The 12,816-nt window shown below is 41.5% G+C and overlaps 1 protein-coding gene and 1 pseudogene across 1 annotated transcript; one reads left to right on the top strand and one right to left on the bottom strand.

Moving 5' to 3' along the window:
* The first annotated feature begins 4,609 nt into the window (after positions 1-4,609).
* Positions 4,610-5,569, top strand: LOC134181425 (short-chain collagen C4-like). The gene is made up of 2 exons (XM_062648702.1): positions 4,610-4,730; positions 4,957-5,569. Exons 1-2 carry the CDS (start codon positions 4,655-4,657, stop codon positions 5,520-5,522), a joined length of 642 nt encoding a protein of 213 aa, XP_062504686.1. The 5' UTR covers positions 4,610-4,654; the 3' UTR covers positions 5,523-5,569.
* Positions 5,570-5,842: 273 nt separating this feature from the next.
* Positions 5,843-11,439, bottom strand: LOC134180912 (DDB1- and CUL4-associated factor 7-like; annotated as a pseudogene).
* Positions 11,440-12,816: the final 1,377 nt, after the last annotated feature.

The raw sequence follows: 12,816 nt of genomic DNA, 5'->3' as shown, positions 1-12,816 counted from the left end.
ATATTGATCAGATGATAAGAAAATATGCGTATTAATTACATGAATAATAACATTTCTTGCTGTAACTGTGCAAACACCATAGACCTATAAAAACAACTGTTAGCCACAATATATTTTTTGGCGATCTATGGAGACTGTAATTACATTATTAATTATTCAATTAGCTAAAAATTATTAATACGGTTCTACAGCACCTAGATAGATGCCCCATCCGGACACGCACAAATCACCTGATATAGTGCATTATAAAGTAGTCAAATTGATCAGACGATTGTGCAAGGATTTCATGGTATTTATAAAGGAAATATTCTGCATTCAATTGCTAGTTTATATGGCTACCTGACGCATGCAGATGCTATGTATAGACATGGGCAATTCTTGCTAAAAATGACAGTCAAATGTAGGCTATGCTAGTGGAATTTTTCTATTTCGCCAGCTAGAGTGCGTTACAAATAATTAATAGCTAGAACATGGGTTGTAAGGATGTTGACGTGTTATATCAAGGACCCGAAGCCAAGCACCTCAATAATTAGAAGTTATAATTGATTTATAACATATCAACGTAACCGTTTAGTGCAGCCTTAATTGAATAAATGATTATTGTTCGTTAATTCTGGGAAGTGGTGTTATAGCGTTGACCTCGGGTGTTAGATTGTGACCTAAGTGTTGTATTGCTGATATAACACCTGCAATGGACCAATGAGCGCACCTAAAGGTCACGTGATATGTTATAAAATGTGTTATTAAATTGATTAGACGATTGGGCAAAGATTTCATGGTATATATAAAGGAAATATTCTGCATTCAATTCTTAGTTTATGGGGCTACGTACCAGACGCATGCAGAAGCTTTGTATAGCTAAACAAGAGTAATTTGTGCAGAAAATAATAGTCAAATGTAGGCTAGGTTAGTGAATATCTTGCCCAATGTAATGCGTTCTAGATAGTCAAATTGATCAGACGATTGTTCAAGGATTTCATGGTATATGTAAAGGAAATATTCTGCGGTTACGTACACTAATTAGCATCTGTGGTAGCAATCGTATATGCAATTAATTAAATTTTAAATAAAAAAAGAAATTATTGTGAACAATTTTGGCTACTTTGCACATGCAAATGCTATGTATAGACATGGGCAATTCTTGCTAAAAATGATAGTCAAATACAGGCCTGGATCCAGGAATTTTTGAAAGAGGGGGTTGACCTGGTAGCAGTTATTTATAGCATTACTAATTTTTTTCTTTTCTAATGAAATTATATGAAATTGTTGAACCACGCCTATTGGAAAAGAGGGGTTGCAACCCTCTAAACGTCCTAAACCCCATCTGGATCCTGGCCTGCAAATGTAGGTTATGTTAGTTCAATTTATATATTGCCCGATATAGTGCGTTATAAAGTAGTCAAATTGATCAAACGATTGGGCAAAGATTCCATGGTATATACAAAGGAAATTATTTTGCATTCAATTGCTAGTTTATGGGGCTACCAGGCACATGCAGAAGCTTCAAGATAATATTATAATTATGCTCTACTTTTACTAATTATTATTAATTATATAGATCTGTCTATCTTGTATCATCGCGTTTTCAAATTCTGCTTTACTACGCCCTTTACTATAGCTGTTTAATTAACTAATTATAAAAATTAAAATAAGGTAGGTACATGATTGAAAGTGAACATTCTATTGTATTTATTTGCCTTGAAAAAGTATCTCAAAGTCCAAATATGATTCTAGGCTTCTACACTGAGACTTACAATTAATTAAGATTTTGCTGATTTTAGACAACAATATTTTTACACGCTAAATGAAATGTAAAACAAGAGATCGACTGACACTTACACTTGCAGTCGACCTGCTAAAGCCTACACTACTCAGTGTCTGCGCAACGGGCGTGTATCAAATTACTCACGAAGTTACACAGGTTTACCCTACTGTATTTCCTTTCAGCTTTCTCTTCCTCTCGGCTCTGCATGCAATTCTCGAATTGAGACTCGTCAAAATGAGCCTAAAAGCAAAACAAGTAAAGAAACAACACTCCCTAAAAGTTTTTATGCCTTTTACATTACCTAGTAGAGAAATAAGCTCGTCAGAGATGACGCCCAACAACGTCGCCTCACTTTCGCCTCCGAGATCTTCCTTCTTGCAAGGTCTTTTGGAAAGCAACACAGCTTGTACCATTTTTTAGTTGTATTGCTGCATCCCCAAGCGCAACAGCAAGGCTTTCTGCAAGCAGCGACTACACAAAGCGACTATCTCTTGATTTCCCGGATCCGTTCAGTGCGCAACTGGACACAAAATAGCGCCCGTAACATCACGTGACCAAATCGTCATGTCGCAACTCTCTCTCTATACAGCTCTGGCGCAGCCCAGCCGACGGAATTATGACACACATCACGCGCCATAGATGACACCCTCCACGCAATTCCTCCACCGCCCTCTAGAAGTTGTCACGTTCGATATTCGTTCTTCTGAAAAAACTTTCGATTCCCGCCCTAGTGAACACTTTGTTGTGAGAGGCTGCGTTTACACAGCCCTTAATTAAGTAATGTGCCTCGATCTGAAGATCAGTAGCGTTGAGAATTCAACCTTGTTCCCAGTCAACGTGCAGAACAATTCCCAAATAGACGAAACCTTGCAATGATTGATGCATGTTTAGTTGCCGACACACAATTGCAAGCAAGGTAGAAGCCAAGATCAATACACATCGCAAAGGTTTCAGCTTAGATCAACATGTTAATTCGTATAGCCTTTGTGGAGCGAGACAACACCGCTTGTCCAAATGCAGGACAAAACTAGTTAGTGGTACGTGCTTACCAATAAAGAGCCTTAATTAATTAACATGTTGATCTGAGCTGAAACCTTTCGATGTGTAATGATTCCTTCGCTTCCCTGAGCTTGCAGACCACCTTTCCATCATATGTATCAATTAGAGATCACTGCACAGTGTGCATGGTGAGCATTCAACGATCTAGGTAGATGATGGGCCTTTTCTGTTCACAATTTGTCTCTTGGACTCACAAACTGGATACGAGCTGCTATTATATCCTGTGTTGTTCGTTTAATTATGAGCAGCTTTTTTGTTCCTCATTTGTATCTGAAGTCCATCTTTCTGACGGTGGTGTAAAGAGCGTGTCTTCCAAGTGTATAGTCGACGTCTTCTTTCATATAATGGCAAGCGTGCAGCAACTTATCCATGGTTAGTAGTTCTCCACTTGTGCAATATCTGTGGATATCTAGATAGGGCGACAGATAATCCCTTCCAAGAAGTTGTCAATATATTTTGTTAGGCTGGACCACTTCTTGGCTTTCTTCCTTCCTTCTCTGGTCTGCACAAGGCATTACAATTTACTGCTCTTGGAACACTAAAGTGGTGTCTAGAGATCGAGCACCTAATTTTTGCAGTGTGTTGACACCTCCATGGATTCTGCCATCCTTTTCAAAACGCCAAACAGTTAACTTCTGCACCTGCAATGCCGCTGCTGTTCTCTTGGTAACATTTTCTAATAAGATTGCAAGGTCAACCTTCGAATGATGAACAGACGTTGTTCATGATTAATTTATGAGAGCTTTATTACTATGAGTGTCTGCAAGATGAGCCATGTCCAGTAGTTAGCAAGTGTGTCTGCAAAACCTCTACCATATATGGAGTCAGAATAATTTAGTAACGTTATCAATTGTTACCTTATCAGCGTTACCGTGCATTGTTTACAGTCATACAAACAGACAGTGCACAGAAAGGAGATGTAACCAGACCTAGGAAACGGAGATCCGTGTCTTAGAGATGACCCGGAAAGGCAAAAAACATGATTACATCATCAGTGTGTGGTGTTACATATAAAGGATACGCGAATAAGAGTAGCAGACAATTTACTGCAGAGACCGAGGAGAGAAGAGACTTGCAGACTCTTTTGGATCTGAACACTTGTTAGCAACAAGAATGACTTTTCTCAAGTAAGTGAAATCAGTCTTTTTGTCTAATAAGAACGGTTGATATGTTTCGAATGTTTTAAAGGTTTACTGCATTTTGTACTTTACTTCTGGATTTGATCTTTACGGTCACGGTCAATGGACAGTCAGTAAGTCAGGTAAGACGAGCGTCAGTTAGTTGTCGTGTATAATAATCTCTACAAGTTTCTCCAACTCTCCTACAAAACATATTTTTGGTTTTAGAGCAAGACGTCCCAAAGCAGTCCTATTTGCAGTCGTGGTAAGACACTAAATTTGAGTATTTAAATTATAAAAATAATAATAATTGACGTTTACTGTAGGGCAACCCGGACTGCCTGGAAGAGACGGTAAGTATAAAACATAAACATATAATAGTCCCCATTCTTGGCTAAACGTTTCTGCATGCACACACCTGAATGCCAGTATGTATGCTTTGCAACAACGTTGCCTGCTACAGATAATACCATTTTTGTCCTTAATTTATTTCATATGTTTGTAGCACTAATCCTGACAAAAGTACTCTTCCAGTGGTTTGCATGCATAAATGTCATATATTATTTTCAAAGTTGCGTCTTCGAAAATCATCTCAATTTGCCTCTTCTATGTATTGTGTAGGTCGAGATGGTAAGCACTGATCTTGGAATATGTGACCATGGTTTGTTACTGAAATATTACAGGAATACAAGGCACTCCAGGCAGTCCTGGGATGCCGGGAAGAGGCGGCCTTGCGGGTTCCCGAGGCCTCCCAGGTGACGAAGGGGCAAAAGGAGAACCTGGAATAGGTAAACAATAAACAACATATCTGTTATGATAATATGTAGAGTGATTACACGCACTTCGACCTTGAGAAACGACCATATGCACCAAGCAGTGATGCCACTTGTGTCATCATGACAGCCTGTCATGAAGACAAACACACGCACACTCACACATGCACGCACACGTAAACAGACACAGCCATTCACATTTAAACTATACAATAGTCAAATGTTTGTACAGCTGCTCCAGCTTCTCCTGGAACAAGTGGTGTTACTTACATTCAATGGGGAAGGAAACAGTGTTCGGCAACTGAAGTACAAACTCTTTATTCTGGAGTTGCTGCTGGGTCGCATTACTCTCACGGTGGAGGTGGAGCCAACACTCAGTGTCTTCCACTCAATCCCATATGGGGATATTCTAGAAGTGGCCATCAAGGAGCCAGTTATATTTATGGATCTGAGTATCAACTTAGTAATGGCATTCAACCATTCATCAATAAAGGATTGCATAACCACGATGTTCCTTGTGCTGTGTGTTATGCTGCCACTAAGAACACTCAGTTCATGTTACCAGCAAGAAACGTCTGTCCAAGTGGATGGAGCAGGGCATACTATGGATATCTCATGGCAGAATATCATGGTCATTCAGGAAGAAACATGTACGTGTGCGTCGACCACAACGCAGAACCGACAGTTGGAAGTTCTCCAGACCAGAATGGCAATCTATTTTATCCTGTTGAAGGAGCATGTGGATCACTTCCTTGTCCTCCCTACGTAGATGGTAACGAGCTGACTTGCTCTGTGTGTCTCAAGTAAGCAACAACACTGAATCAAAACTTAATTTAGTCACAACATTTGCACTAGCTGTAGCAAGTTTTCTGGTTACTCTACCAATAATAGATAGCACAATGTTTCATTAAAATCAAAACTCACAAGTGTGTACAGCAGCGACAGAGCAACTCGCAGCTGGAGAGCACCCTGAAGTAGATAGACTATGGAGGTTTGGTTGCATGCTTGACTGCCATAATGTTTCCTTACAAAATTAAAGGTTGTCCTCAGAGTTGGAAAGCATGCATGCTGCCCCTCATCCCCCAGCTCTGACACCACTGGTGTAACAATTAGGTCTACTGGGTACCCAAAGATCAATGAGAACTCAGTGATGGTAAATAAAATAAAATCAAAATTAAAATCTCAATCGACATTACAAATAAATAATAAAAATTGGCTTGCAAATTTGCTTGCATAATAAAGATTGCTAACAAAAAATAAAAATTCAAAAATAAAATGGCTGGAAGAGTCGCAGACCTAAAATGCAACCCCTGACATAGATGTAAAGAGATTAGGAGCCATGCAAACACTATTATAAAGCAATCGGAAGTAATGCAGTGAGCATGCTATGAAGGCCATGACCACCTTGACCCACATGGTTTGCATGCCTACGCTGAGTAAACTCTCAGAGTAACTCTCTCTCTACATTCGACTTCAGGAGGCCCACATATTTGTATCATTGTCTCTCATTACCAACTGTTGATGGGGTTTATACAGAACACCCGACGACCAACAGATCAACTATATCATTTCATTGATTTATTTGACTTACTTATCAACGAACACACAATACAAAGTATGTGCGTATTCTGAGCTGTTTTTTACACACTCTACGAATGCACACACTTATGTGTGTTGTTGTGGTAGTGGATGCAGCGTTCTACAACAAGCTACGACCCTATCCCTCCTCGTTATCTGCAAGTGTGATTCACATACAATTAAAAACACAGAGAAAACAAATAAGAATAGGAACAATTGCCACACGCGTAAAATCTCTAGATTCTTATGGTAACACATTGCAATCCAGTCTGGCTGCGTGGATGCCCACTGAATCTGATTGATTTCTCTCTCCGCTGTGTAGGCCAGTATTGGATCTTCAATGGGACAAGGCATCTGCTGAATGTCCCAAATCAACGCTTGATGATCATCGGCTGTGCAAAAAACACACATACACACACACACACACACACACACACACACACACACACACACACACACACACACACACACACACACACACACACACACACAAGACATCAACTAATGTATGCATGAAAACACTGTGAGTCATCAGTGTTTCTTAAAAACCACAATTTTTAACTAATGCTGTTGCCATATCAACGCAACATAGTAGCAGATAAAAATGGATACTAAAGTGTGCATTTGCATTTACCCAACAAATCAGTCTCTAAGGTTTGCAGCATACAGACAACACAAGTAAAGTAGATGCCACCTGGAGGACAATTTAACAGGACTGTACTGTATGTATTACTAACCGTGCGTAGCTAAATACGCTGGACATACACAGCACAATGTGCGTACATGCATCACTGCACAACAGTACATGTACAGAGCACAACGTGCAACCTGCATACACAAAGAGGACTGATAAATAACAACTACCAAGTGCTGTTTGAAGGTGATCAACAGAAGCAATGTGGTAGATGGTTGGTTGACTAGCTGACTGACTGTATGGTTGTTACCTGCTGTGCAGACGTGACATGAAGAGTGTGGTGCCCATGCAATGCTGTTGACCGGAGGTCGATCGTTGTTGAGTTGAGCGACGGGCATACAGGGAACACAAACATCTAGAACAATTACCTAGAGTAATAATCAGAGAGAGTCAAGCCACAAAACAGCATAGCAGCAAAACCAACTTGACAAACAGGGAAACAGACAGACAGACAGACAGGCAGACAAACAAAGAGAAAACAAAGAGACAGACAGACAGACAGACAAACAAAGAGACAGACAGACAGACAGACAAACAGATAGAGAGACAGGTGGGCAGAGACAGACAGACAAACAGACAGACAGGCGGACAGACATACAGACAGACAGACACGCAAAGTTTCCTCTGAATTACTATCTTATCACCAACTCAGTGACTTGGCATGGCAACAAGCCACTCTACCAGTCCGACTACGTGGTTTTGGTCTAACATCTGTCAAATCTATAGCAGCTAGTGCTTTCTTAGCCTCGTGGGTTGAAGCAATAGATGCACTACCCAAGCGTTTTCCTAACTTGAGAGTAGATTTAGATTTGCTTCTGAAAGGATCTTCGAGATCTGCTACAGGTGCGACACTAAAGAGCCTCATTCCCTCGAATGAACTGTCTGAGTACTTACCTGCTAGAGGCAAATTGCAGAAGCGATTATCTAATGATTTGTTTGAATCTATGTCTCGTGATACAGTGAAGTCAACAGGAGATGCTGCCAGAATTCGCTCTTTACATGGTGCAGGTGCAGGTGCTTGGGTCAACGCTGTTCCAACCTCAATGTGTTTCGCACTTGATTCTTGCGTTTATCGCTTGACGTCATATCTGAGGTTGGGCTTGCCTGTCTGTTCTCTGGTGTGGTTGAGTTCGTGTCAGTGTGGAGCAGTTCTTGACGACAGCGAGTATCATCTTTTAACATGCAAGGTTGGTGGTGGCCCAGTTTGGAGTCACGAATCCATTGCAAATGTTTGGGCTGATTGTCTAAGTGAACTTCACATACCACACAGGAGAGAGCCAAGACATCGCTACTCAAACTCGGATAACAGACCAGACGTTATAGCACTTAATACATCTTCTGGTATGAGTATTGATTTAGACATCTCTCTTGCCCATCCCTGGAGCTCAGAGGTATTTCCCTCATCCTCAAAAGTATATGGTCTAGCTTCGAAGCAAAGAGAAGAAAAGAAAAAAAATCAAATAGCAAGATGAAAGGCTACCAACTGGCAACCAAATAATCTTTAAGCCTTTAGTCATTAAACACTTTGGTAGATGGGGTGATGAAGGAGACCAATACCCACGTTCTCTCGGATCTCAATCTTTTGATAAAAATGGTCGGCGCAACTCGGCACAATTTATGGATCACTGGCGGAAAAGGTTCAGCATTCAATTACAGCGATGCAATGCTAGAGTAATCCAACGCAAGACGTCATCCTTGGGTTGCAGAGTCCACGCAAAAACAACCCGCTTTCATCTCCAATAATTAGTGTTGTAATAACTGGACCCTCTTTGAGTTCTTTAGTAGTTAGAAAATGTAATTTTTAGTTCTCAGTTGGTTCAGTATTTGATATCTGTAGTCTCTAGGTGATTCTGTATAATTTGACTTGTATATATGTATTGGACAGACAGACAAACAGACAGACAGACAGACAGAAAGAGAAACAGACAGACAGACAGACAGGTAAGCAGAAAGACAGATAGAGAGACAAATGAACAGACAGATAAACAGACAGCTGGACAGACAGACAAACAGACAAACAGAAAGACAGACAGGCATACAAACAGATGGGTGGGTAGGTGGACGGTTGCCGGCTTATCCAAGATTATGAATCAACAATAAACACATACTCTTACTCACATCACACGCATCCATCGCAAACATGGACAAATAATTTGGATCCTGTTTGTTCCAGGCCAGCCTCAGCAAAGCGTGATGATGTGGATCTTCGTAAATGATCGTCGAGTGCTCCAAATGTCTGCAAAGAAAACACATAAACCGATACAAAAATCAACAAAAATAAGGCAGTTTGGCATGAATTTAACTGCAATATTTCCTCAACTGTTGATACTTTACTGTGATTATCAATGGATGTTGATTGCGTTTTGTGTTGTTCGTACCTTAGGTCAAACATTCTAACTGATCCGTCGACACCGACAGATGCGAATAAGTCACGGCCGCCACCAGCTCTACTGAAAGCGATGTCATACACCTGAGAGGTGCAAACATAAAGTGAGTTAATTATACCATGTACTCATGCACCTGTCCGCCCATCTGTCCATCTGTCTGTCTGCCTGTCCGTCTATCTGTCTGTCTGTCTGTCTATCTATCTGTTTGTCTGTCTGTCTGTCCATCAGTCTGTCTGTCCATCTATATGTCTGTCCATCCGTCTGTCTGTCCATCTGTCTGTCTGTCCATCTGTCTGTCCGTCCGTCCATCCATCTGTCTGCCTGTTCATCTGGCAATAGAAATTCAATGCATACCTCCTTGTCGTGAGCAATTAATTGAGACTTACGTGACCAGAAATAACATTCGTACGATCTACAACCTGCCAAGTCTAAACACAAACAAATCTGAACCATAGAACAAGCAAACAAACAGAAATACACAGACAAACGAAACAAACTAACCAGCAAACATACAAAATAACAAACAAACACACACACGTGCATGTACACACACCTAAAAAATCCTAAATGTCAGGAGATGCCTCTCAGAGGTCACGCCCCCAGCTGTTAAGCTGGGCCCTGTGCGCTACTCAGGGAACTCTGGGCCTGCGCTAGCAAACTCCTGGAGCCGGGCCAGCCACTCGCAGGAGCACCGACTTGTGAAGCCAACTGTGGTGTGAGCACCCGAAATCTCACCAGGACCCCAGTGGCTGATGTCACGTCACAGCCAATGGCTGCTTAGGACCCCAGTCAATGACCAGGTGCTCATCTATACTCCTGAGTCAAGAGACGCAAATGTGTGTTAGTTTCTTGCTTAAGGAAACTATGCCATACCTCGCCATCACTGTGACTTGAACTTGCAACCCTTCAAGGTTCCGGATGTAAACACTCCATAAGATGACTCTCTAACCAATTGAGCTATCGCACCACACACATACACACACACACACACACACACACACACACACACACACACACACACACACACACACACACACACACACACAAGCATAACATCTCACATTGTCAAGAAGAGTCTCTAGTTTCGTTTCTGACTCTCCGATCCTCCAGATACGAAGATAATCGCCCGCCGATGCCAACAGATCTGGCAACACACCCTTGTACAACATACAATACAATAGACACAAATGACAAACACACTTAATGGCTGACAAACAAACAGACAAACAAACAAACAAACTTAAATGTAAATGTCAATACATGTACACGTATTAATAATACACACAAAATATTGTATAAAATATGGTTGATATTAATCATAAAATTTCATAAATAATATCAAAATTTGTTGCACTTTTTATTATATTTCATCATTAAATACTAAAATTTTAAATATAAGGTATAATTAATTAATTAATTAAACTACCACATGACATTACAACTAAGTTGTAGATCACTCTATATACACAACGAGCTCCAATGCCCGGCTTCGCCCAGATAATAGTTTAATCACACAAATTATTGATTTGCAGACACTGTTTGCTATTAATAACAGACAGACAGGACAGACAGACAGACAGACAGACAGACAGACAGACAGACAGACAGACAGACAGACAGACAGACAGACAGACAGACAGACAGACAGACAGACAGACAGACAGACAGACAGGTCGCCTTTGTAGGTAGAGATTATAGCACAAAGTATCTAAAAATGCGTTTGATGGTTGGAGAGGCAGAGGGGGTGTAGCCAGGTCAAGTAGAGTTTGTATAGAGAACCGTTTACTGTCACTAATTAGCCGTGGTGTAAGTGCTTTTACTGTTTAGTAGCAGCCAGACAGAATTCTCATTCATAGTTATATCCCGTTCAATTGCCGTTTCCAAAAATCCTGTTGATTGGATTAGCGATTGGTTGAAGCCATTTCGACTTGGACGTTGCTGCCGTTGCGAGGAACAGGTGTATCGAACCTGGCATCTCGACGTGAATCCCGTAACGTGCCAGTCACGTGCAATACTTACCCGGATAATCCATTCCTCGTATGTAACAAATGCCGACTCTCGGCATTTCAACAGTCCCGTTGAACGTCGTCTCTTCGAAGACGTTGCTGGCGTTTCGGGGAACAGGTGCATTAAACACGGCAGCTCTTCGACTGTCATAGACTGGCAAACGACTGTGGGCGTATTTTTTCAAGACCCGGATATCTGCAAAACTATCTTCCGTTTCCCAGCGTCGCCCGCAATAAACGACACGCTCAGCGCGTACCGTCCGACGTCGGGAACGGGTAGTCTAAATTCGGTGGAGATACGACGCGCCGTTCCAGAGATATTCACGCGCGAGCGGCAGCGAGTGCGATCGCGTCGTCGTGGGAGAAGTCAGGAAGACGACCATGGTCTCACTTTCGATGCGAATGAATTCGGCGTGCGCGAGCCAAATTCGGCTGAGATCGGACTCACAGTTTTTGAGAAACGCTCCAACAGACGGACACACAGACAGACGCGGAGAAAAAACCATCAGTAATTGTCTGGTAATTAATTATCGCCCACCAGCGCCGATGACCACACAGAGACATGGCGCAGTTGCAGTTGTTGCAGCGAGGGCCAGACTCTTGTCACAGCAAGACGGCAACTTCTGCTAGATTTGTGTCCTGACGCACTAAAGGACTTAGCAGGTGCTCTAGTCCTCAACACGCTTTGTAGCTAACATGTACTCACCGTAAAGCTGCACATGCAAGCAAAATTAGAGAGAATATGTACTGTAGAGCTCAGTAGAATTAACAACCACGCTACTCAAACACACGTTGATAAAGTACATGTTACGTCTACAGTCTCGGTAGGTGCATAACCATTTCGTCCATTTCATTTTCAATTCACGGCAACAATTGAATATTGAATTAGAAATTGAAAATTGCCTACAAGTTGCTTGCAATTTCAATATTTAATTCTATTAAAAATTGAAAATTGATTGATCGACGGACTATAATTATTTACGGATTAAAATAAATATTGAAAACACATTTAATTTTTAACCAATTTCCTTTTTCAATGCAATGGAATATTGAAATTACAAGCACGTTAGTTCAATTTCAATGTTAAATTCAATGGCTCTCGTCAACCGTCACTCTCACGCGTGAGACATTCCTAGAAGCCCAGAGCCATATATATATGGCTCTGGGGAAGTCCGTAGCCTCTGGTCTGGAAGTTCGAGGCTAGGAAGCCCGTTGCATGGAGGCGCGCGTCTAGGGCATCTATAATCAACGAGATCAACGTCTAGCCTACACTGGAAAGTTGACGTCTAGTCGATTTGGAAAGACTCCAAGCAACTATCTAACTAGAGGACATTTGCGTGGATCATCTAGACCACGCCTCTAAACATCTGGCGGGGAAGCCCCAGCTGGTATCTATCATCTCACGATCTAACGGCAGGTCATGCATTGTCTCCACT

This window comes from Corticium candelabrum, chromosome 6, assembly GCF_963422355.1.
Source record: "Corticium candelabrum chromosome 6, ooCorCand1.1, whole genome shotgun sequence".
Classification (NCBI taxonomy): domain Eukaryota; kingdom Metazoa; phylum Porifera; class Homoscleromorpha; order Homosclerophorida; family Plakinidae; genus Corticium; species Corticium candelabrum.
This window is presented reverse-complemented; position numbering and strand designations above follow the sequence as displayed.